This window comes from Molossus molossus, unplaced genomic scaffold (assembly GCF_014108415.1).
Source record: "Molossus molossus isolate mMolMol1 unplaced genomic scaffold, mMolMol1.p scaffold_m16_p_3, whole genome shotgun sequence".
Lineage (NCBI taxonomy): Eukaryota > Metazoa > Chordata > Mammalia > Chiroptera > Molossidae > Molossus > Molossus molossus.
In genome coordinates this window covers 45,232,621-45,258,735 of record NW_023425366.1, presented here as the reverse complement: position 1 = coordinate 45,258,735, position 26,115 = coordinate 45,232,621, and the positions used below count along the sequence as shown (strand labels likewise).

Below are 26,115 nucleotides of genomic sequence, written 5' to 3'. Positions count from 1 at the left end.
ACACTGGTTAATAAAATTGTATAGGTTTCAGGTGTACAATTCTATAACACATCATCTGTATATTATATTGTGTGCTCACCACCCCAAGTCAAACTTTTTAATGAAGCAAAAATAAACCCAGCCTTTGAAATTTGTTTTCTTAAAATAATTTGTTATAAAAAAAACTACACTGTGATTATTCGGCTAACTTAAAAAAGTGTTGATGAAAAATCTTGGAATCATTCATGGTTAACAATATAACATATTGAATATGGCTTAATGGAAACATTTATTATAGCAACCCTAAGCCATATCCATGCTTTATTTTTTAAAAAGCATAAGTGCACATTGCTCTGTGGAAGGATTTGCTGTACATAAAACTTATAAAACCAAATCGTATTTCAAATGCACCTTAAGGGCTTGCTCGGAGGGAAGTGAAAGTGATCATCTAATGAGGACACCTCCATTTTTAAGGGCCAGTAAGTATCTACGATACATTATGCGTTTTAAAACAGCCCATGAAGACACTGTTCCTGTGGTCAGGAAGGCTCCTTCCCACGAAAGGCACATTATAAGGTGTTTCCACAGAAAAGGCCCAAGCCCCCTGACTGCCTCCCAAACAGTCCAAGTTGCCTCAGGAGTTTCTTTCTCCAGTTACAAGACCGGGAAAGTAACTTCTGTCTGCAGAGCCATTTGCTGTGCACATAAAATACTAACTTGAATGGTGTTGGTGTTTCTGACTCCCTGCCCCTTCCAGTCCCAGAGGGGTAAAGCCTGGTGAGTCTCCCGGCTGCAGGGACCCTGCCGCACTCGCTCAGTCCAGTGTGCAGAGCTAACTACTGGGCTTGGCCCCTTCTCAGAAACCAGCTCCATCTCAACCACCTATTTCAACACAAGGGTGACCTGGCTTTTGCTGTACCTTACAGGTGATGCAAGACGTTTTTAGGGTAATGTTGACCATTTGACTATTTGATATTGTCCCTTGCTCCTAACTTGGAGTTAGATGCCACCCCCTACGCAGTGCCTTTGCATCAACAGAGAACTGCTCCCTTCTGTGCTGTCACCACAGGACCCACTGAAACAGCTGTGGGAGCCGAGGCGGGCTCTCGGGTCGAGCTGAAGGGAGGATGGTTTGCCCCTTGGCCATGCCCTCGGAGGGTCTGAGCCATTTGACCTCTGTTCTTAGGAGCTCACCCCAAGCCCAAGAAGCTGGAGTCTAGGAGCATAAACACCCCCCACACACCAGTCTAGGCAGCCTCAGGACTCAACGCTGTAGTCACTTCTGGGATAAGGGGGGACGGCAGGCAGCCCCAGGGCTTACCTGACAGGGTGGAGCTGCTGATGGTGCTGGCCGGGGTGGTGACCTCAGGCTCCTCCTGAGCACACTCAGCAGGAGGAAGGGCTGGCTTTTCTGGCTCCTCACGGGGGTCTCCGGGGCAGGGAGTGGCTTCATCTTGTTCTGCCTCTGTTGAAATAGCCAGTTTGGGAAGCAGGCCGGAAGTGAGTTTATGTCTGTTGCTTTCAGTATCTGAAGAGTTGGATGTGGATAACTGTTGCCTTAATTAAAAACAAAAACAAAGTCATGTATATGTACACACCAAGAAACCGTTCAAGGTGAATTTGTAAGAAACCAGGGAAAATGGCACTTAGATGAGCCCAACCAAGACACGCCCAGTGCAGGTCCTTCCTGCGGTCTGGAGACCGGCAGCACCTGGGAACTCGCTAGAGGGTCACGGTCTCAGCCCCGCCCAGACCTACGCGCATCCTGTGCTTCCACAGGCCCCCCAGGTGACTGCTGCGTGCTCAGGTTTAAGAAGCACGGCTCTAGTAGCTGTTGCTTATTTTTCTTAACAGGCATTTCACATACATTTCAGAATATTCTGAACTCCAGCTTAATGTTTCCGTGGATGGCAAAGTTGTGCTTTTGGTTTTGTCTCCAGGGTCTTCCTTCTCTTCTCCTGAATTCTGAGTCATTCGATCTATACTGCTGAAAACCTGGAAGGCAAATCATCGGTGCTTGTTAATCTCTTCTTGAAAGAGTTTGTCAGAAAAAAATACCCAAATCTCAGGAGAAAAACCTGAGAGGATGACTCAAGTATGAAACGGGACTGTGCATCCATCCAGAAGGTACTTTCCAATGCCATTTGCTCGAGTCCTGAGATGGTCAATGTATAATTTTCTTTTTCTTTTGGAGTGGGGAGCTATGAATTCATCGCTCTCTCACCACATCTCATAATGAACTTAGTATCTGCAAACGAAATCCATAGATACATTGGGGTTTTTAGGTCTGGGGATCAATGCACACCTTAGATTGCTTTTTAACCATGAAGTCAATCAGAAAAAGAAAATCAGAGAAAAAGATTTCATGGCCACCAGTTGGGGGTGGGAAAGAGAGAAATGAATTGGAATTGAGTGCAAAGAGAAGAATAAATTACCTGTTTCAGGGGTGTGTGTGTGTGTGTGTGTGTGTGTGTAGGGGGGCAGGACGCAGTCTATATTTGGTTGTGAATCAGAGGTATTTGTTTGGCTTATAAATGACATGCACAGACAGACAGCTTCATATGTTAGTACTGGGATTTCTAGAAGGGATCAGAGCTGCCCTGGCCAGTTTGGCTCGGCAGTTAGTGCATCAGCCTGTGGACGAGAGAGTCCTGGGTTCAATTCCGGCCAAGGGCACGTACCTCGGCTGCAGTTCGTCCCCGGCCCTGGCTGGAGTCGTTCGGGTGGCAACCAGTCGATGTGTCTCTCTCACATCCATGGTTCTCTCTCCTCCCCCCCACCCACTCTGTCTGAAGATAAATGTAAAAATATTCCTGGGTGAGGATTAAAAAAATAAATAAAATGGAAGGGATCAGAGCTTAGGCAAACCAGAGGCCCCTGTTGTCTCACAGGGAAGATGGAAGGTAAACTAGGCAGCTGAGAGCCCGGCCAGGAGGTACTTCCTACTGCCCAGCTGAGCCGTCTGCTGCTCTCACGGGAATGGCGCTCAGAGGCCTGTATCCCCTGGGTTTGGAGGGCAGTGTCTGAAGGAAACAAGACAGTAGGAAGGAAATAGAGCTCAGGAGCGGCTTCGGTGGGCCAGAGAGCCAGCGCAGGGGAGCGGCAGCACTCCTAACATCAATGCTGGGTCCTGGCTCCGGGGCACAGCGGCCGCCACGGCCTCCAGGGAAATGGCCACCTCTCTGTTCTTCCTATAGACAGGGGGGGCTTGCTGGCCAGTCCGCAGATGCATTCTTAGTAGCCACTTAGAAAAAGGTACACAACACTAAAATTGCTAAATGCTACAGAAAAGCTAAATAGCATTCGTGTGAAACGCCACGGCAAACACACGGCTGCCAGAGATAGGAGAGGGAGGGAGGTGCCTTCTAGGCCCTCTCCCGTTTTCCCAGGGCCCTGCGGCCCTGTCTCGGAAATGAGAGGTTTCTTTGTTTTGATGGCTTGTTTTAATCTTACCACTACCAGTAAAAAAGCAGCATGTTTCTCAAACATCGATTTTATTATCTTCTACCATTTCCAGAATCCCAGCTTCACTTCCTACTGTCTCTTTAACATAACTTACATTTTCTATTATTGGGTACCGGACTCAGTCCACAATCAACCATCCCCAAGAGTCTTAACTCGTGTCAAGGACTAAGCCTTCTCTTTGAGTTGTAATCCAGGTAACACTGGGAGACAGCTTCGCACACGTGCAGCCCAATGATCGCCAGCAGGACATGAAGCAACGAAGGGGCCCCCCCCAGCCTGGCAGCGAGCCACCCCAGGGCACGCAAGGCGAAGGCAGCATGCACGTGGCTATCATGCACGTTAAAGATATGACTACAGATTGGCAAGTCTGTGCCTCCAAGAAAAAAATGATATGGATCTGTGGAGTTTGAAACAGAGAAATAGACTCCTGGCAGGTAGGGCCTCTGGATTATCCAGATGGTGGGATCATCTTTGCTAAACAAAAAGGAATTTTAAGTATAGGAGACCCCAAGCTCCTAAATACTGTAGGTGGTTTGTACAGTGGTGTCCAGTGGGTAGGGGCACCGCTATCTGAACAGTGGCAGGGGCCCTGAGACCCTGCACGTTCATGCTGTGCCTCCCTTACCTTGGAGAACCGATGTGAGCATGAGGAGAACTGCCTTATTTCCACGTTGAAGTCTTCGTCGTTCGTGTCATCTTCTTCCTCAGTCTCCATGTGGTGATACTTCTCTGACCGAGCTACAGAGAAACGTTTGCAATTACTCAGAATGCCGGCTTTTAATGTCAGCATTTCACTTATTCGTTTCTGTACCAAGGCAACACTACGCTTAAGAGCGCCTCGGTTCCAGACTGGGAGGCTCTCAGACCAGGGAAGGTGACTCCCCGCAGGGTTTTATGTCGGATAACGCACGTACTGTCAAAGTAACTGGTGTCGTCCTCGGATTCCAGCTGGGGGATAAACTCCGCCTTCTGTCTCAGCAAACTGTTCCAGTCCAAAGAGCGGAAGAACTGATGCTGTTTGACCTCGTAGGCACCGCCTGGGGCGGGAGGGGAGAAGGATGGACAGGAGAGTGTTAAACTCTCCTCCAAGTAAAGGTAAACAATTGTTTTTAAGAACCGAAAAAAAATAAACGTGGAGAGAAGTAAAAAGTCATGGAAATCTTACTTTTTCATTCTACAACCAAACACCCCCAAATTTCCCCCATAATTTATCAGCTGATTTTGCTGAAAGCAGTTGCTATGTCACGGTTCTTCATTGTTAATTTTTCCAGGGCTTCTTCCACTTTTCAAAGGTTAATGATGTGGCCACTTAAAATCACATTATGCTGAAGCTGAGACGTGGACGCACCTTGGCCCCAAGCACACTGCTCATTACAAACCCAGAGAAATTCTAACAAGGTGCAGAATGTGTTCACAGCAATATTTCCCCTGGAGGTTGGGTTAATAAAGATAAATTTTTCCTAAATAGTGTATAATAGTTAGCATTCAATTTTATTGGATTGCTCGTTAACATAGGTAGATATTAGATTCTGTGTATTACAGATTCTTAACTAAGAAACTGGAAACCCGTTTGATAGATTTATAACAGATTTATAACACATGGAATAGAAATCAATCACAATTCCTAACTTTTAGGCTTCTTTTTGCCAACTCAGCACGATAGTATAATTTCAGTGTAATAATGTTTTAAATTCAGTTTATAATTTTAAAGAGTGATTTTGAAGGGCAGGACCCATCAATATTATACTATGTGTCGTGTGAAGAAAAGAAGGTACACATGCCATAAAATTACAGTGTGAGAAGCAGGCCACCGCTCTTCTCTCTCTCTCTCTCTCTCTCTCTCTCTCTCTCTCTCTCTCTCTTCTCTCTCTTTCTCTCTCTCTCTCTCTCTGTAAGGGAGATAAGGCAGAATCAACCCTGAAAACCCACTAGGAAGAGATTTCTCCCGGGTCTAATACCAGGGTCTAGTCAGCCTCCCTGCCAGGAGATGCCCCTTAGGTGTGATGCAAATGCCTCTTGACTGCACCTGCCACCCATGCTTCTCCTGTCCTCAGTGGGCCACAAAGGGAATCAAAGGAGAAATGCAAGCCGAGTGAGAAACAGGCGTGGATCCTGGAGTGGGGAGCTGTCTGTGTGGTCCAAACGTGGCTCTGTCCCCAGCAGTCCCCTCGAGCACACAGTGCAGGTCAGAGCTCTAAGCCCAGCCGGGGAAAACCAGTGTTCCGGAAACAACGGAGCGGAGAGAAAAGAGCCAAGGGGGGGAAAACACCCCAATTACGGGGAAGTAGGTTCTTCTTCACAAAGCATTTGATTAGAATCTTTATCCAGGATCCCACGCAGGCCTCCCCGTGTTCACAGCAAGTGCTGAGGCCGATGCTGATGACGACAGCCACAGCTGCAATCCGAGGGCTGACAAGCACGGCACTGGGTACTGGAGGCACTGTGTTTTCTTTGCTACATCACTGGAAGTAACCCAGCAGGCATTATCAATTCCACTTCTGGGTGGGGAAACTGAGCATAAGCATCAGAACCTTCTGTACCATGATGCCCTGTGAGTAAGGTGCAGAGGGCTGAGCGAGATCTTTCTAAAAACACCCTCGTCCATCCTCTGGACCACAAGACACACGTCCTATCGGGGGAGGCATGTTTTCGTTCAGATCCTACCCACCCGTCTTGTATGGATTTGCAGATGGATTCACAACTGCCAGTCCTGGGGAACTGAGCCGAACAGCCAGTTCCTGCGGCTGTTCTCCCGGCACCGGTGCAGGGCCGTCATCTCAGCTGCTCCCCGGCCACACCACGTGGCTGCTCTGCTAGCCGGGGTCACTCAGCTTTCCCCAGAAATGCCCCGTTCCCCAGAGCCAAGGCTCAAATAGCACTTCCAAACACATGCAGAGTGTCCGCTTGTCCACTCCCCTGCCCGCCACCCTTTGGAACACACGTTGGTAAGAGCACCCGACAAACGGGTCCTCCCTGGGGAGCCACAGCCGACTGCCGATCGCTCACACATCCCACCTCCGCCTCTGTGCCCCGCCCCACCGAGGAAAGGTTGCCCAGAGCCAAGGTTGGGGAAAGGTTGCCGGTCACTATATCTGTTTCTCATGTACTTTCGGGGACTGGGGTACAAAACTACGAAAATAATACACCAGCGGGAAGTGATTTCTGGCTGAGCTGATGGTACAATACGGGTGATGGCACTGTGGGCCAAACGCAGATCACTGAACATGGGGCTCACACACGTGTCAACTCAGACGAATTCGCCTGGTAGAGACGCAAAACCAATCCCTTCCTGAGCTCCTATTATGTACTAGGTTAATGGACTAGAGACCTTCGTGAACATTTTGCATTTAGTTCTCAAAATAATCCTATGAGGTGTAGAACATGCCCCTTTTATAGACTGGAAAACTGAGATCCAGGGCAATGGAGAAAGGACACCAGCCTCCAGTCCAGGGTGGAAGCATGTGGTCCAGGGTGGAAGTCAGTCCCGTCTGAGCAGCTGTGAAATTCAGTGAGCCAGACTGCCACTCAGCACTCTACAAGTTCAAAAGTCCAGGTCAAGTTCAACAAGTTCCCAAATTGCAAGTTATGCTTTGGCACTAATGTCCTCTCTTTCGTTTTTCTCTCCTTTCATGGAAGTTTCTTAAACACCCATTATGTTCTTCACACTCTTTTTCTCAGCCTCTCCAGTCTCTCGGGCAAATGCGCATTCACACATTTTCACGGTGCATTGTTCTGTCCACTAAATATGCATGAAGTCCAAGATGCTGTCATTGGACGCAGCATGGCAGGCCTGCGGGAGTGTCGGCCTCATTCTCTGAGCCCGACTGGCCAGCACTTCTTGACCATGCTAAGAGCTTGGGCGGGGCCTTTCATATGTCTCTTTTGAGCTTGTGCTAGGAGATTTGTTTCTCAAACTGCCAACCCTGAAAAGACCAGAAGTTGCAGTCAAGGAGAAAGTGTGCAGAGCATATACTATATAGGCATGGATGTGCTGACCATCATCGGAGCCCCGTGTCGTGAAATCAAACCCGAGAATTCTTAGAGGGAAACAAGCAGAATATTAAGGCGGAAAACTGTCCCAACTGACATGTGGACACTGAAGGGAAGGGGACTCTTTAGAAAGGGCTGGACTGATTCTAACACAATTTCAGTCATACTTAGGACAACAGTTCCCTGGGACCCAAAAAAGAGATACTGTATTGTTGCAGGGCGATCTTAAAATGCCACTGCTTCTCATATTTGGCCCGAGTGAGTTAAAGTCACTCCGCAAAGCTCTGCCCCTCACGGAGCCGTGATGCCAGTGATTCGGCAGCTACTCTTATCTCTTGAACCGTAAAGCCACTCCAACTGCAGGTCCCACGGGGCGGGAAATAACAGGTTGCTAGTCACTTCAGAGAAGAGGAAAGCCAGAGAGAAGAAATGTAAAGTGCTGTGCTCAAAGAGTTCATTCACGCAGAGGGAGGGGCACCACGCCATTCTGCATCGCCTCTGTCCAAAGGGGGAGCACAGACGACACAGGCAGAAAATAAAAACGACGATGCCGGCACGGCTGGGCTCCAAGAGCCAGAGTGGTGGTCTGCTATCCTCGCAGCAGGCCCTGAGGTGCTGCTGTAGGCCTCAGTTCACAGAGGAGGACATGCGGCCAGAGAGGGAAATGACCTGCCTGTGGTCACACAGCTGAGATGTATGATTCTTACTGATTGATTGACTGATTGAGAGAGAGAGAGAGAAAAACAGGGATTTGTTGTCCCACATGTTTATGCATTCATTGGTTGATTCTTGCATGCTTCCTGACCGGGGATCGAACTCCCAACCTTGGCGTATCAGGACAATGCTCTAACCAACTAAGCTACCCAGCCAGGGCCACAGTTGAGATTGAAACTCAATCCAGGCATTTGTGCCCTTACCTTCCACTGATTTGGCCTTTCCTATTTTAAGGCACACCCATCCTCGGAAAAAGACAGGCACACGGGACTTCAGGAAGAAGGTCAACTCAACATAGTTTTCCCAATTGAGCCCTGATTTTAAACTCTGATTCTCTCCCTCTAGTCTGTAATGGTTTTCTGTAAAGAGCCAAATGGAAAATATTTTAGGCTCTGTGGGCCATACAGTCTGTCATGACTAACTCAACTTTGCCACTGCCGCATGAAGGCAGCCAAAGACGACATGGGAGTGGATGGCGTCCTGCTGTGTCTCAGCAAACCTTCACCTTGGGGCTTCAGGGCCTCAGCATGAGCTCCGGAGGCACAGCACCCCACACTTACGGGAGAGCAGAACTCTCCAACTAGTGAAGCGATGGGCAGATGTGGAGAACAATGTACGATAACTACTCGGAGCTGTTGCAAATGGTTTTTGTCTTGGGAAAAAAAAGGGGGAAAAGATTAATTTTGCCCATGTTTTCTGTTATTTCTATTAAAATGGAGTAGAATAAAACAGCTCAATAAACAACCTATCGGGCTAATTTTTACTGATAGAAATTGTGAGTACTGTCTACAGCGTGCGGGCATGTGTGGTGCATGTATTTATATTTAATACTCAGTCTCCTCTATATAAATCCGCATAGTGTGGCAGGCTTGGAATCTCTGTCTAGTCAATTTAAGGAAGAAAAGGAAAAGAGGAAACAGAAACAGAAAACTGGTCGCAGGACTGTCAAGAAACATAATCAGCAGCTGACCAATCTATTATCTCCTTAATCTTGAAAGTCAATAATTTTTAATCCTCTTCCTTGGGCCTCGGTGCTGATGACCATGATGGGACAGCACAGCTTAAGCCCAGGCACTCATTTTTAGTAATTAGTTCAAGAACTGATAACCCGTTTCAAAGCCCGTCGACGAGAACATGCCGGGTCAAGTCCTTCTAGGAATACAGATTTCTAAAAAAACTCCAAACAAATAAAGCTCCACAACTCTAATTCTCTGTTTCCAAATTATTTAGGATGCATGCTTTTCAGGACAGAAAAGTTTAAACTCTTCTGGTTTTCTTTAAGAGAAATTTTATTCATTGAAACAAATTAAGAATAATTTCTGCTTGGCAAAACCACAACCAACCTCATCACCTGAACAATAAAACAAAGACAAACAACACCCTATGCTCCTAGTGTATGTACTGTTCTACATCAGAAAAAAAAAAAAATCCAAAATACTGTCATTATGTGTTGTGGTCATGTTCTACAGCAACTAACAGATGTTTCCTTCACGAGAAAAAAAAAAAAAGACAAACGCAAACCTCTGCGTGTTCCACACAGACGTTATTTCTTGCATTATTAGCAAAATTAAAACGTGTGCTCTAACCTGTTCCCAGTCTCTCCAGGGGATTCTGCCTGAGAAGCAAGGTAATCAGGTCCTGGGCATCGGGGGGTGGGGCCTCGTCCTTCTCCGGCCAGTTGATCTCATCTACAAGGAAGAAAAGTTATTTCAACGTTGTTGCTGAAATGGTGGTCCACCTCCCCACGGTGCAGACATCCCCTGGGACTCTGTTAGAGACGCAGACTTTCAGCCCCCACCCCGACCTACTGAATCAGAAAATGCATTTGACAGGATCTCCAGTTGATCCCTAGGCTCGGGCACGTCGGGGACGCGTCGTTTGACAAGACGAGAAGAGCACAGCTGTCAAGAAGGCAGGGAGAGACCTTTTCTACAGGTGGTATCTTTCACTGGCTGTTTGACTCACTTTTCTTTGGTGGAATGGCTCACAACAAATTGTTCTTTCTAGTTATTAAAAGGACTTAATAGAGTAGAAACTCTAAACACCTGCATTTCAGGTGGTCACCCACCCGGGGATCATCTGAGCACGACTTTCTCTCCTACCACCGTCACCCACAGAGTTCTGCAACTCCAAGAAGCAAAAGGCAATTTCGTAAAAATAAGTATTTCCAGAGACAAAGGAAAGGTCAAAATGCTAATACTGAAGAAGAAGAAGAAAAAAATCCAAAGTAGTCACAGTAATGGAAGTATTTAAAATCTGTCATACGTATTAGACTATGTTCTACATTCTAAAGGCGTTTGCCTGAAGAGAGGTTGCATGCTTGTGTGTATAGAAATGCAATAAAAACATGAGTTATTTCTGTGTGTGCCTGCCTCTAGCTTCCTCTGCTGCAGTTTAAATCTGATTTGGAAAATAAAACATGAATATGCATCTGAGCCGTAAGGCATAGAGAACAAAGCCAGCATTTGCTGCTTGTGTTAATTAAACAGTTGATTCCTCTTGCCATTCAGGCCTTGGTATATCAGAAAATAGCCTAGTTATAAATCCATAAACAGCTCAGATATTGTATAAAAGGGTTATTCACTGCAGGCAACTCACAAATCTACTTTGTTAAAGTTTACAAATACGCCTGCCTTGCCAAGTCAATGACAGAAAATCATGCTATGGCTAAAGCGTTCCAAAATGAATTTCCCCCTATATCCACTGCGCATCCTCTAAGCACGGTCCAGGATGGACTAGAGGTAGGTGATGGAGATGTCAGTAATGAATGACAAACTTTGAGAAAGAGAGCCCTTTTTGATCTATGCTTAGGGAAAATTTATAAAAACAGCAGGTAGGGTAGTAATAGGGCCTATATAATTATCATTTAGTTTTGCCACACGCCGCATAATAATAGTTGGGGTCAGCTTGCAGGTTAAGATCTAAAGGTTATTGAATTTTAAATGAAAGATGAACAGCTGTTACAGAAATAACATTACACCATAACAACTACCAATGAAATCATTAACAATCTGTGGATTAAATTTGCTTCCTTCCCATTCTCATTATTTATTATTTGGTAGACATTTGTTTTAGGATTTATTACACTTTTGTTAATTTCTTCATTGTGCTTTTAGCCACTTTTCCCATTTATGTAAATGTTACCCACATTAACCTTCTCTTCCCTGGTGCAACTTTGCTATTATGGAGAGGAAGACTGGATGGCAATGAACTCATTTGCAAGTCCCACACCAATTTCTTTTGCAGAAAATGCTCACCATAAAAATCAGTTACATTGCCAGTACATGTCCAAATTCCATGTTAACAGAACTTCCTTGGATCAATTTTCAACCCAAATTGCTCTCTTGATATTGTGAAACCCAGTTATGTGAAAGAATGAGTGAGTTCTTTTAATCTGTTGGCTAAACCGTTTGACACAGGTTAACATTGTTGTAGTAAATTCGGAGATATTTCATAACATTACATTAAATAGCTGCTTCCCCACGGCAGCGTAAAGATAACGCCTGATGATATTTACCACTGATGACTTGTCCAAACAGCTCTTCTGGAGTGTCCCCGAAGAATGGCACACATCCAACCAGAAATTCATAGAGGATAATCCCCATGGCCCACCAGTCCACAGGCTTCCCATAGCCCTGCCTCAGAATCACCTCTGGTGCAATGTACTCAGGTGTGCCGCAGACCTGAAAGAGGATTGCAGTATTAGAATAATTTGAATACTGGACATAAATTGAAATGAACAAGAGGGCTAAACATCAATTATTTTGCCCAGAGTGCACCTGCTCAGCCACATGGAACCACATGGACAAAGCACTTATCGACAGCAATTATCAGTCAGTATCCCTAATACCAAAGGCAATAAATCATTTAAGTACCAAAGAAGAGAAGTTTAAAATTCTACTCTAATGTCAAACTATTTGTAATGTGTGGTTTCAAATCAATCATGTGACCCTGTTTGGTAGTTTTACCTATTTTACAATATTAAAAACATTTGTAATCCTTACATTTTAAATCATGTCTTTTTTTTTTTTTTTAAATCTGTCACTCTTGGAGATAGTTTTAGCATATATATGGCCAAAATATATTCACATCCCGGTTACTTTATAAAACCATGACAGTTGAGATGTGTTTACCGTAAGTAACTTCACAATGAACAGATTGTGGGCACATGGTAATGAGGCATGCTTAAAGGGAAATGGGCCATGGCTCGGATTTTAGCACCCGTGATTGTACAATGCATCATGAGTTTCACGAGTGCTCTACTGAGACTCCTGAATTCCTTACAAAAACAGTTTTCCATTTGTCTCTCTCACACTCTCACTTGTGTACAATTAGGTCGTTCGTCTTGCTAATAGACCATAATGTTGGGGGAGGAATGTGGAGGAACGGACAGTTCAAAGAGGCTCAGGGAGAAAAATGGAGGCAATTTGCACTTGATTAAATGTGAGGCTTATACAGACATCGAAACCCCAGCACTGATGTTGATTCCGAAATTCACTGGCAATGGAGTCCTTTGTATTTCTCTATAGAACTGAACAGAATACAAACTTACCTGTTTGTCTAGGAACTCTCGAGCATCCTTCTCAATATGACCCTCATAAAGATTGGTAGTCATGCTCATCAGTCCCACCTTGGATAATCCGAAATCTGTCAGTTTTATGTGCCCCATGGAGGTGACCAGCAAACTATGAAGCAGAAGGACATATATTATTACAACACTCACTTTGAAGCTCTTTTTTTTTTTCAGTGCTCTCTCTCCTCTTGTGAACTGTAAGACTATTTAGTATATACGTGTCAACCTTATTAAAAACCCAGCCTGGGAAGAGATCAAGTCACCGAAGATGTCAAATACTTGTGCCTGGCAGCTGAGTGTAATTCACAAGGGAGGGCCAGAGAGTAGGCCCAGCGAGTCTTTGTTGGGGCAGCCACATCTATTATTATCTACAACCTGATATGCTTAGAAAGCTTAAGTCAGAACCCTGACATCTATTTGCAGAAAAAGAAAACAGAAGAGAAAGGGGTACCCATAATATGCCATGTCACACATCAGGAACTAAGATAAGCAACCCATCTGTGACTCAAGTGAGATGTAAGATAAGGAACGTGGACAGGAAAATGTATTATTGTTTCAGATTTCAACTTCTGGCTTGAATTTAAATTTATACTCATTAAGCACAAAACCTACATTTCTTATACACGCAATACTCATATGACAGCTTTATGAGTTTACATATATATTTTTTTAAAATATGTTTTTATTGACTTTTTTTTTTCAAGAGAGAGAAGAAGGGACAGAGAGATAGAAACATCAATGTGAGAGAGATACATGGATTGGCTGTCTCCTGCACGCCCCCTACTGGGGATCAGGCTCAAAACGCAGGCATGTGCTCTGACCAGGAATCGAACTGGGACCTCTCAGTTCATGGGAAGATGCTCAATCCACTGAGCCACACTAGCTAGGCAATATATTTAAATATTTTTTCATTTTAGGAGATTGAAAAAAATCAACATTTTAATAATTGAAAATTAAAGGAATAGTGGAGTTGGGGGTAAAAAACTACTGAAAGGAAATATGCTAAAATTCTATTAGTTGTTTTTGCTCAGTAATGTTGTACATTACCAAAAATATTTAAAGAAAAATGTTTTTCTCCATGTTTTTATGCACTTTCCAAATTTTCTGGAATGAGCATGAATTAAATTTATCATATGATATTCTGCACGCATAAAAGCTATACATATTAACATATAACACATTTAGAGGCTTTTTAAAGTAGTGGAAAAGCATGAAACATTTAACAAATGATGTCAAGATGAATAACTAGTCATTTGGAGAAAAACAGTCTATCTGTATCTCAAATCAGATACCATAATAAACTCTAGATAGATTTTTTAAATTTTAAATTAAATTATGAATAAAATAGAATATAATATCAAGTGTATCATCTTTCAGTAGAAAAGGGTTACCTAATATGGTACCAAATGCAGAAACCATCCAGAAAACTAGTAGCAGTCTGTGTAGCTATTCAAAAGTTTATAGAATAAAGCTGCTGAAAAAAATTAACTAACCTTGGCTTTAAAAGCATCTTTTTCATCTGTTTCCTATAAGCTATAATTATAAGCCTCACAGCCTTTAAAGGATTACCATATACATTGTTAACTCATTCAGACATATTATGGGAGGATTTTTAAATGTGCAAAACAGTGTTAAAAGAAAATAGTTTTATAGACCTAAGAACATTTTTATATTGTGTAACAACAACCAAACAAAAAAACATGTTTCATCAGTGTACATACTTATCTGGTTTCAAATCCCTGTGGACAATTCCATAATTATGCAGATATTCCAAGGCCAGGACTGTCTCAGCAAAGTACATCCTGGCCATATCAACAGGGAGAGGGCCCATGTTCTTCATTAAGGTAGCACAGTCGCCCCCTGTGAAACACAAGGGACAGCCTGAGCAGGCACACTACCAGCAGGTAATCCACCAGGACTGAAGAGCAGCAGTTTGGACCGCAGAGTGGCCCTTACCCACAGACTCAGCCATTTCACTCAGAAGTGGAGACTGTGTGTTAAGTAATCGTGCTTCTAATGAAGATGTGGTGTGGAGAAAATATAGATTTTTATTCAGGAAGCAGTACTCAGAAGAGAGTAGGTTTGGCTCTGATGTGGAATTGCGATTTGAAAAACTGCTAGCATAATTTTAGGAGCACGGTGACCATTTAAACTACGCCGGTGTAAAACATGGATTCGGGAATCAGGCTGCCCGAGTTCCAGCCCCAGCCTCTGACGGGTAAGGCTGGTGAGATCCTCGGGAAAGTCACCGAGGTTCTCTCATCAGCAGGATCAGCAGAGTCACAGTGTCACTCCTCTGAGGGTTACTGTGAAGGTTAAATGAGGCAATCTACGTAAGGGTTTGAGGATACTGCTAACACACATTAAACACATGATAAATGTGAGTCGTTAAAACAACCACAACAAAGGTTAATAAAGCAAAGTACTGGTGTGGTGAAAAGAACAATGGGTGGAAATCAGGCAAGCTATGTGTTTGTCTCGTATCCACCACGAAATATCTAGTAAGTCTCCCCCCGCTTCTGGGGTTTGAGTTCACTCATCTACAAAATAAAAAGGTTGAACTAAACGAAATTTAATGTTTTTTCCAGCTTTATAGTTTTGGGATTCTGTTCAAACAATTACGAGAGCTTAAATTAGATGCTTTCAAACTTGCTTTGGCCCTTGCTGATCAATTCATTTTATTAACTGTTTATGTCAACAAGTCACAGCCTCTCATTCAGAAATTTCATGTAAAATTGATGAAAATACGATTCCTTGGAGCACTTAAGAGGTCGACCGCAACCTAAAAAAGAGCTAGATTTTCTTGAATGGATCTCCTTTCCCTAACTCATTTTTAATTTCCTAGCATAGACCAGAAAGGATATACTTCTTTTTTTATATATTTTACAAGTACGTTTATTAAAGCTAGGGACAGTAAGATAAGGAAGAGCCTAGGGCTGAAGAAGCAACAGGAGAGCGCCTCGCGGGGCTGGGCTCCCTGGGAAATAAGGCACAGTGACAAGTGAGCCAAGGAGGGCTGCTGTCAGCCCACTGGAGAGTCAGAGAAAAAGGGGTCTCGGGGACAGGTCAGGGGGTCAGCCTGGGACAAGCTGCAGCTGCCCACAGCTCCCCTGGGTGCAAGTCTCATGGGGTCCCTTCAGTTTAGGAGATGCACGCCTGTGGGGGAAGGAGAGGGAGAGTGCGAAAGGACATACTTCCTTTGAATTTATTCTGTAAGAGACCAATGGTTACGAATGTTTTATGATATGTGATGAACATAAGTAGAAAAAAAATCCCATCACCTGTATTATAACTTTATGACCAACTGAAAGGAGATAGGATTAACAGCTATTTAAAAAGAAAAACAACCTTTCTCCAAAGAGCACTAATTTTCCCTTTCTTATAGCAGAGCTGGCTCCTTACAAGTAATTATCACAAGATAACGACTGGGAATACAGCCATCTCACTGCCTGGCTTCGGCTCCGAGGTGGACACAACCATCATGTTGCCCAAATACGGAGTGCTTCAGCCCACACACGAGGAAGGGTTCCTGGGGCGGGGCGTCCTGCTCTCTGCGCCCGACGGACTTACCTTCCACATACTCCATGACCATGCACAGGTGGCGCCTGGTTTCGAAGGAGCAATACATGCTGACCACAAAGGGGTTCTCCGCAAACGTCAGGATGTCCCGCTCCACGAAGGCCTGCTGGATCTGGTTCCGGAGGATGAGGTTCTGTTTGTTAATCTTCTTCATGGCAAACCTCTGCCGGGACTCCTTATGCCGCACGAAGTAGACTGCCCTGAAAAGGAGCACAGGAGTTGGGGTTCACAGCAAGAGAGGGTGCTTCTGAGCACAGTAAACCATGTGATCACCAATCCACTTCTAGTTCACACGCCGGCGGAATTCGATTCGCACAAGCCACGCTGGCAGCTATGAACACCCCGTTCCAGGCCAAGAGCCTATGGCTGGATTGATTTTTTTTTTTTTAAATTCTTCCAATAAAGATCATAGGTCATACATAAGACATCAAATCCATCTGCACTGCCGCAGAAAGGAAATGGGCAGTCTCCAGAGTGGACTGTTTTCCAGCAGCTACCTGATGTTTTCAGCTGTTCCACAAACGAAACAAAATCCAATATATGTCAGAACGGGAAAGAATTAACTAAAGCACACACAGAGCGAGATCCCTCCTAACATTGGATGTGTTGGCATGTTTCTACTGCACTGACTAAAGCAAATATTTCCTGTATGATACCCTTGGAATCTGCACAAGGACCACCGCTTCTTAGAGTAGCTGGCTTCCTACGTGAGAGTAACTCACTTCCCATGAAGTTTGCAGATAATGAGAAGTGTGTAACAGGTCACACAAGGCTGTCCCACAACAAAGAATAATGTATTTCCTCACTACAGGCCTTGGCATGAGTAACATGTGTGCCTGATTCAACAGGAAATGCATTTCCCAACACAAAAGCGGGCTGAGAATACATTGACTTCTGCCCCACCCGACCCATGGCCAAGGTGTCGGGCAACTGACGGTAAAGGAGTAGGTTGTGCTGAATCTGCCGAAAGCGTTAGCCAGCACTCCACAGAAGGGCCTGATTCACCTTCCACGTAGTCCACGACCTTGCACTGAACTCCCTGAAGCTTCTAATGATGTGGAGAAAAGGAATAATCAGGAGGAGGAGTCTTTATGTATGTATGTATGTATGTATTTATCCTCACCCATTTTTTGTTCAGACAGAGTGGGAGGGAGGGAGAGGAAGAGAGAGAGAGAGAGAAAGAAACATCGACGTGAAAGGGACACATCGAGTGGCTGCCACCCGCACAACCCAACCAGGGCCGGGGACAAACTGCAACCATGATACGTGCCCTTAGCAGGAACCGAACCCGGGTCTCTCTGGACCGCAGGTCGACGCTCTAACCGCTGAGCCAAACCGGCCAGGACAGGAGGAGGAGTCTTAAAACCCTACCTGGAAATGACAAGCAACAAGGAGAATGCCTTGGACTAGCTCTTTTTCTCATTTGTTAGTCCTCACTTGTCATTATTGTGGGAGAACAGGGGTGAACTCTCAGGTTAGGCAATGCTCAGGTAAGCAATAATTTACCAAAAGAGCCATCAGTCATCGGAACTGTGTAATAGGTTACATGAGGCTGCCCTGCAACAAATGCAATGATCAAATAAGTAGTAATTTACCTCGAAGCAATCGATCACAGTAAGGTATATCCAATGGTCTGCCTCCTAAAACAAGGGGTTATCTGGTCTGAGATGTGTTTTCCACTACTGTACTTATTTTCCGTGTCCTTGAAATGAATATATGGGTACTAAGACACCCTAAATTCCTGCTGAACCACTACATCAGCGTGGTCCACTTATATTAAGCTTAAGTATATTTAATCTCAGTTTAATCAATATTCACATTTTTCCCTTAAGTGTTCAATTTTTTCTTTGTTTTGCTTTACGCCTTTTTGTCCACTCTCGTCATTTCTTTGATCTTCTTCTTCTTCCTTTGCATCATATGAAAAAGTTCTCTTAACCATTCTCTACATAACCAAGTCAAGGAATAGCCTGGTAATGTTATTCACACAGCAGGACAGACTAACACGCCCTGGCCAGCTGGGTGCTCACACTCTCTGCACGGGCAACGGCCCCTTCAGAATGCCCCCAACCCTGGGCTCCCACCAGCTGAGCTTATTTCCATACCTGCTTTTCTGGCTAGGCTTGAGATCATGATTAATTAATGTATACAACTATTTAAGCTGATGAAACATGAGGGTGAAAAGAAAAAGCATCACTGTTTATAAGAAAACAAAATAGAATGCTTTAGAAAGTGAGTTACTAAGTACAATTCCTATTGCTTTAGTATGGGTGAAGAGATTTCCAAAAGTGAAGAAGACAATAAAAATCCAGATTCCTATGTTCAGATTGCTCCAAGGTCTTCACCTTGAAAGAAGCTAAAATTGGAGAACAGAAACAATGGATTATAAGTACGGTTCATAGTGGTTGTCTTTAAAAGGCCTTACATCAAAAGACTAGCAAATTCCTATCTATTTAGGTTAAATAAGTGTTTAAAGTACATATCATTTTTTAATGATTTCCAACTTTAAAAGAAAGATAGTAACCTTACATTATCACTTGCCAATTCTGGAGAGTACCTGGAATAGAGCTTACTTTCCATCTCTCCTTTCAATATTTAATATTGAGCAAGTTTCGGGGGTGGGCCCAGTCATATGATATCACTAATTCACTGTTAGACTCTCAGAGTGTTGCCATTCTGATTTTCCATCAAGCATGACCATTTTTTATATAAATGACTGACTGTTCGGCAACATGTGTCAGAGTAGCAGGGAATAGAAGAAAAAGAATGGAGTTGTACACAATTTTTTATGAAAGAACAAAAAAGAAAGCCACCCCAGGCCTAATTTGACCGGGTTTCGGTGGCACTATGAAAAAATGTGCTGCAATCTTTATTCTCATATTTCGGGTTCTTAAAGTCTGACTTGACTTTCGCTTTGCCCTTGCTATGATGTACTTAAAATAATCAGTTAATCCTTAGGGAAATTTACCTAAACCAAGTGAAATTAATCCTATAGGAAGCTTGAGATACCTCTGCCTCAGGACACACCTATCTTGATCAAGTTGCACAAGTCAACTGGACTTCTTCATTAGAATTTGCTGTAGCTGGATTTTCATTTGTGTATTTCTTTTGTCTTATGTTCTTAACTTTTACATTTTTGTACTGCTTTAAGAATAGTATTCCTAGTGCTGACATGTGTTTATTTAGTAATAATTATTGTCTTTCACCTACCCTTTCCTCCTTAACCAATGTTTCAAATCTACTTCAAGTCAGCAGAGGGAGAGACAGAGAGAGGAGAGGGAGAGATTGAAAAAGAGAAACAAAGGGAGGCAGATACACAGCACCGAACCCCGTTAAGCAGACCTGTAAACCTCCCAGGATGATCAAACTGGAGTGAACTGATTCAGCCCCACATCTCTGCTTTCTGGCCCCCAGGGTTGTTTTCTTTGAAAAGGCTGCTCTGTGTCTCTTTTCCTACACTGACCTCCCTGTGAAATAGGAAAATTCAAGGGTGGAAGGTGATGCAGGGAGCAAGGCAGCCGGGGGGCCCTGGTTCTCTGAGCCAAGCTTCCCCCCACCCAAGCAGAACCGAGCTGAGTGTGCCAGGGTGGGGAGGGCGGGGGAGCAGACGCCGACAAGATCTGGAGCAGAATGAATCGGTCCTATCGGGAGTGTGAATTCTAATGCGTATACAATTATGCATGAATCCGAGAGCCCGATACATGGATCTGTGCAAGCAAATCTGCATGTGGGAATGGGAGAGCGTGTGTCAGAGGAAAGCTGAGAGGAGAGGCTACAGGGAGAGAAGGCGCAGCAATGGGGGGGGGGGGGCGACACCCCATCACCCAGCCCATCTCCTGTCCTTCCAGGGGTAAAAGAGAACAGTGCACGTAAAGGCCAGAAAGTGAATCAAAGTGGGGGAGAGTTGTGCCTTTCAGGGTTAGATTTTTAGATTTTAAAATTTTTAGTCAATTTTATGCTTTCACTTTAAAAACATTCAAAGTTGTAATTTGGAAATCTAAGTGGAAGTGCTCAACCGAAGACCTTGACATCCCAATTAAGACGGCCAGAAGCTATGGCCAATGTCAGAAAAGCTCTGCTTGGACCTCCGAGCCCCTCTCCCTGCTGCTCAGGGGATGTGAGGGTAACCGCAGCACCCGCCCCTCGTGGAGGAGGACAGAGACAGGGACTGGACAGAGCCCGGCACAGAGTGTTAGCTTTCTACAAAGTGCTACACCGGCAAGAAGGAGCGTTTCCCTCCCAGTCAGGCATCTGAAACACGTTAAACAGGAAAGGAAATCAGATGCTTATCAAATTAGCAAGTTGGCTTTATAGCACGAATCGTCACTAAGTAGGATGTTGAGAAAACCACGACATGCGTTAGCGTAGCAGGTAGAAAGCTCTTCCTAATGAGAGGGTTAGTTCCCAGCATAACCAGTTTTCAAGATCAGTGTCACTGTGAGTCACAGACGTGGACGCTACACGGTCACAGAGGTGCCTGAGAGCCCCCAACAGTCCAGCGCATCTCCCACAGAGGGACCATTCGTCCAGGGCCACAGAGGCCTGCACCCAGCACCTTGACTGGGTGGACCAATGGTGTTGCGCCATTCAAATTCAAATGAGAAGTAATTAATACGTAAAGGAAATCTGTCAAAAACGTAATGAGAGATTAAATCTGAGACGAGCCAAAGAGAAAACACAGTTTTAGTTGATTGGCAGAGGCTTCTGCAGGCAGCTTGTGGGCCCATTAGTGACTTGGCCTGCGTCCTGGGTGTTCACTGATTCATAGCTTGTTTGACTTCTTGTATATTCCCAGCCATTCCCCAAAGTGTGATATACTTCATCCACTATACAGTGCTTTAATCGCACTACAAATGAGTTTACTCAACCAATTAGAACACCAAATACTGCTAAGATCTCTGTCCACGTTTTAAAAATATGGTGCTTCACAGATAATCTTATTCCAGAATGCCACTGCCCATTAAACCGAGTAGTGCTCACATCCATAGACCCATTAAATCTAAGTCCAGTCTTCTCCCTAATGAAGAAAGAAATCCTCAAAGGGTCTCCAAAATGAAAAAAGAACTGAAAACAAATAATAAACAAAACCCATATAGAAGTGCAATCTAAAACAATTTTCTTAAGTAGAAAAGTTTCAATGAGATTCTTGAAGGACATAAAATATCACAAGAAAAACAAACAAAAAAACCCCGTCAGAGAGCATGTATAAGCCACATCAGGTAATATGCCATCTGACATAATCCTGAGAGCAAATCAGTGAAGCATAGGAAGCACTCACCAACATTTAAGTTCCTCACTAAGTTAATGGTGTGGAAAATATCAGAGGTATAAAAAATCATAACGCGAAGCATCCCTTGTGGCACAACAAAAATCACTTTTATCTCATCTGCTCGCTTGTGTGATAAATGGCAATAAATGTCTAGGACATTGTTTATTGCTTTCCATATACAGATGGAACTGGGATTAATACTTAATTAAACTAGAGTTCTTGGGCCTTCTGAAATGGATCAGGACAGAGTTTGTATATTAATTACCCTTTTAAACTATGTATTAGTAACTCAGCAGGATGTCACTATTGACTCTTTGCCATGAGAATGAAGTCACGTGTCTATAAAGATGGATTAAGGAAAAGGGACCACTAATGTCATCAGATTATAACACAAAGTTCAACTGAAAAACAATCTTGGTGTAATATAAAGACTAAAAAATTGTATTGCTCTTCATTTTCAACCAGCCTCCCTATTCAAATACTTCTTCACTAGGCTGACTGCTGATCACACAGGAAGCACTGGCTAACACTCAGGCAGCGATGCTATGTATGAATTTATACATATTCAGACATATATATTTTTAATGAGATGCTAATATATATATTCAGATAAATATATATCTAGGTGTGTATGTGTATATGTATCAAAACATATATTCATACATATACATATATCTATATCAACCAAGAGACAGTTACTTTGTTATTTCTGAACCCAAAAGGGCAGAAATAAGAAGGCAGAGCAGGCATCTATAAAAATTTTTCATTACTTGATACATTTTTACTTTTAAAGTCATCCTCTCTGATACTCTACAATGATGGCCAGGCCATCTGATATGTCTTCTGATGAAGGATCCAGTGAAAAATGGTTTGGGCTGCACGTTATACCCATCAGTGAAGAAGCAGTGATCTGAAGTTCCTATACAACACCTAATTGGCATAAGATAAATGTGAAGAATACAGTACTCAAGTGTGTTAAAATACAATCGAGTTTTCTTGACTTACTCACCCATAGGCTCCATTGCTAATCAATTTAATCGTTTCAAAATCACTTTCCCGAGGTTTCCTTCGAAGTTTCAGGGACGTGTTAGAGCTCTTGGAAACAAAACGTGGAAGTTAAGACACAGCTGAGAATTCAAGAACATACCTTTAACAGCCAACTGAATGATATCCGAGTTACATGCTCTGTTGGGGGGCATGCTGAAGTGCCATTCTAGCAAAGGAAGCTGGGGGGCAGCTTTCAAGATCAATTTCCAGAGCAGGGTCTAAGTTTCACCTAGGTGAACCCGCTCTCCCAGGACATGAAGGCACCACGCCTTTGGAAATTCCTGACTTTAATTTACCTCTGTTCACTCAGGTGAGCCACATCCTAGTCTTAAAGTCTGATATTTAAGTTCAGAATGCCAAACCTTCCTTCTGGCTTCAGCTGGCCAGGAAAAAATGGGCTGGAGCGGCTGTCCATGAGCTGGTGGGTGCTGCGGCTCCCTGTTCCTGGCCAGAGCACGTCTGTTTATCTCCTGTGGCAGCCTCTCTTCCTTGGTAGTCAGCAACGAATGGGACACCCAAATACAGAATGTCTCCCTTTCTTTAATTCTATACTGTATGTCTTGCTATGGTTAAGATATGAATGCTCAAACAGAGAGCTCTTTAAAAAGTTTAGTTCAAAGGACAAAAACAAATAAAGTGCTTAAAATTTTTTTTTCTCATACCCCAGTATTTTTAGCATTGAGAGGGTGTTACCAGCCTCTTTGCTCCTTCTGCAGAGCCTAGAATTCCCTTCCTATAGTTTTGAAAGAAACCCCACCCTCCCCCATTCGGAGCTGTCCTCCGCTGACCCTGGCACCCACTCACCTTTGGGAGACTTGGTACCCAGCTTCCGCCTTTCTTCCTGCCCACATTCTCTCAGCATCTGAGTGACTCAGTGTCTACACGGATAACCCTACATCCTGCCTCTGAGCCACTTGACTTCCTCAACTCAAGCAACTAACTCTGCCCTCTATCTCCCCGTGGCCTCTGGCCACAGGACCTGGATCTAGCCATCACCTGCCAATGTTCCATCTCCAACAATATAATTTAAGAGTAGGACCAACTTGTCTCATGAACTCCCCCCTACCCTACAATGACTTCAGTCATGCCGGTGGATGACTCTAAGTCATTCAGAACTCCACCTAAAACGCCTCTTCCAAGTGCCGGAAGAGTCCACACCCTATTCACAGCTGCTGGTTTGATGGCTCTTCTTGGATGTCTCAAAGGAACTTCAGTCTCAACACATTCACAATTATGACAGTTATAATACAATAAACAAAAAAAGCTACCATTTATGTAGCACTGACTATGTGGTGCTGTCCTAACCATTTTACACAAACTACCTCATTTCATCTTTTATTATTCTGCAGGTAAAGAAACTGAGGCACAGAGAGATCCCATAGGTGGTAGGTAAGAGGTGGAGCGATCTGACTCCAGCTGCCCCTCTTTCCTGACACCCCAACCCGCTCCATCCTGATCCCTCTCTGGCGTTCACACCTAGGGAGAATGGCAGCAGCACCTGGACTTCCCACCTGTGCCGCTGCATCAGCCTCTTCTCGGGCTCCCCCAGGGTCACCCCTGCTGGCTCCCCTTGCAATCAGTGAAATTTTCTTCAACCTGTAACTCAGATTGGGTCATCTTCCTGCACACTCCCCCTTCTCCCCACATACCTATATAGTTCCTCCAAAGCTCAATAACTTCCCATTGTTCTTTGCAAGAAAAAAATTGACAAAAATGATTGAGGACCTCTGTGTCCAGTTTTCAACCAAGCTTTCCAGTCGGTACAGTGCCCCTTGCTCTTAGTCCTCAGATGCACACTGCTCCCCGTGTCACGATCTTTGCCCATGATGTCCCCTTGGCCTGCAATCTTCCCTCTGCCCTTTCTTGTCCTAGTATGATCTCACATCTCAAGCTCAAGTGTCATTTCTTTGGGAGATCTTTTGAGACTGGCAAGACTAAGGTAAATCTCTTCATGGTGTTCTAGTAGTACATGGCCCTTTTTCTTCATAGATCTTATTCTAGATTATCCTTTTAATTGCTTTTGCATGATTTTTTTTGTATTTTATTGTCTCCCCATGATGCCTCACTTCACAGGAAGCAAAGATTCTTTCTCTCTGAAGGGAGGGGCTCAAATTGTATGCCTAGTGCCCTGCACATGGAATTTAATAAATATTTGTTGAACAAATAAAGTAATTAACACAGCCAAAATCGCCAGATGCCATAAACAGAAAAACCAACACCATATTTCATCAAGAAAGATACTTACGCTCACTGATTCATCTGTTTCTGGTGTTTCTGCTGTCCCGCTATTATAGTTTCCCAGCTGAGCCATTTCTAGGTTTAAACATGAATGAATGAATGAATGAATGAATGAATGAATGAATGAATGAATGAATACAGCAAAGTTTAAGAAAAATAGGGCAATTGCAATTAGGCAATTGCTGAAACAATAAAAAAATAATTTTTCCAATATATAAAAAAAAAGAAAAATTTACTCTATGTTCCAGTGAACCCATGGGAAAATCTTAAATTCAAACTGGCAAGAACCACCAACTGACATTTGGAAATTGTTCATTACAAGTCCTTCCCTGGAATCTCATTCTTTCTTTCTCCCTTTTATCCTTCCTTCCTTCTTCATCTATATATCGTATTGTGTGTTTACCACCCCAAGTCCAGTCACCTTCTAGCATCATTTGTCTTTCTTTTACCCTCTTCGACCTCTCCCTACCCTCCATTCCCTCTGGTAATCACCAACTATTGTCTATCTAGGAGTTTTTCTTATTTTTCGCTTAATCCCATCACCTTTTTCGCCCAGTCCCCCAAACCTCCCACCTCTGATTAGCTGTCAGTCTGTTCTCTATATCTATGGATCTGTTTCTATTTTGTTTGTTTGTTTATTTTGTTCATTAAATTCCAAATATGTGTGAAATCATATGGTATTTATCTTTCTCTGATTGGCTTATTTCATGTAGCATAACGCTTTCCAGTTCCATCCACACTGTTGCAAAGGGTAAGTTTTTCTTTTGTTACAGCCCAGTAGTATTCCATTGTGTACCACAGGTTTTTTTTACCCACTTATGTACTGATGGGTACTTGGGCTTCTTCCAAATCCTGGCTATTTTAAATAATACTTGAGTCCTGGCTAGTTTGGTTCAGCAGTTGGAGCGCCGGCCCGAGAACCAAAGAGTTTCAGGTTTGATTCTGGTCAAGAGCACAAGTCTTAGTTGCAATTTGATCTCTGGCTCTGGTTGGGGTCGTGCGGAAGGCAACCAATCAATGTGTCTCTCTTACGTCGATGTTTCTTTCTCTCTCCCTCCCTCCCACTCTATCTGAAAATCAATGGAAAAATATCCTCAAGTGAGGATTAAAATAATAATCATGATAATAATAATAATAATACTTCAATAAACATAGGGGTGCATATATCCTTTTGAATCAGTGTTATGGGTTTCTTCAGGTATATTTCCAGAAGTGGAAACACTGGGTCATAAGGCAATTTCATTTTTAATTTTCTGAGGAAATT

General features: G+C 43.7%; 1 protein-coding gene across 2 annotated transcripts in view; it reads right to left on the bottom strand.

Annotated features, from left to right (window-relative positions):
- The window catches only part of LOC118641841 (microtubule-associated serine/threonine-protein kinase 4-like), a 333,781-nt gene that overhangs the window by 22,568 nt on the left and 285,098 nt on the right, over positions 1-26,115 (bottom strand). For both annotated transcript variants that reach the window (XM_036279434.1, XM_036279433.1), the window contains 11 exons: positions 24,859-24,926; positions 22,576-22,661; positions 16,292-16,500; positions 14,443-14,581; positions 12,701-12,833; positions 11,666-11,831; positions 9,735-9,836; positions 4,359-4,481; positions 4,070-4,182; positions 1,847-1,974; positions 1,301-1,536 (listed from right to left, as the gene is read on the bottom strand). In XM_036279434.1, coding sequence (XP_036135327.1) covers positions 1,301-1,536; positions 1,847-1,974; positions 4,070-4,182; positions 4,359-4,481; positions 9,735-9,836; positions 11,666-11,831; positions 12,701-12,833; positions 14,443-14,581; positions 16,292-16,500; positions 22,576-22,661; positions 24,859-24,926 — 1,503 coding nt within the window. The remainder of the gene's footprint in view (positions 1-1,300; positions 1,537-1,846; positions 1,975-4,069; positions 4,183-4,358; positions 4,482-9,734; positions 9,837-11,665; positions 11,832-12,700; positions 12,834-14,442; positions 14,582-16,291; positions 16,501-22,575; positions 22,662-24,858; positions 24,927-26,115) is intronic.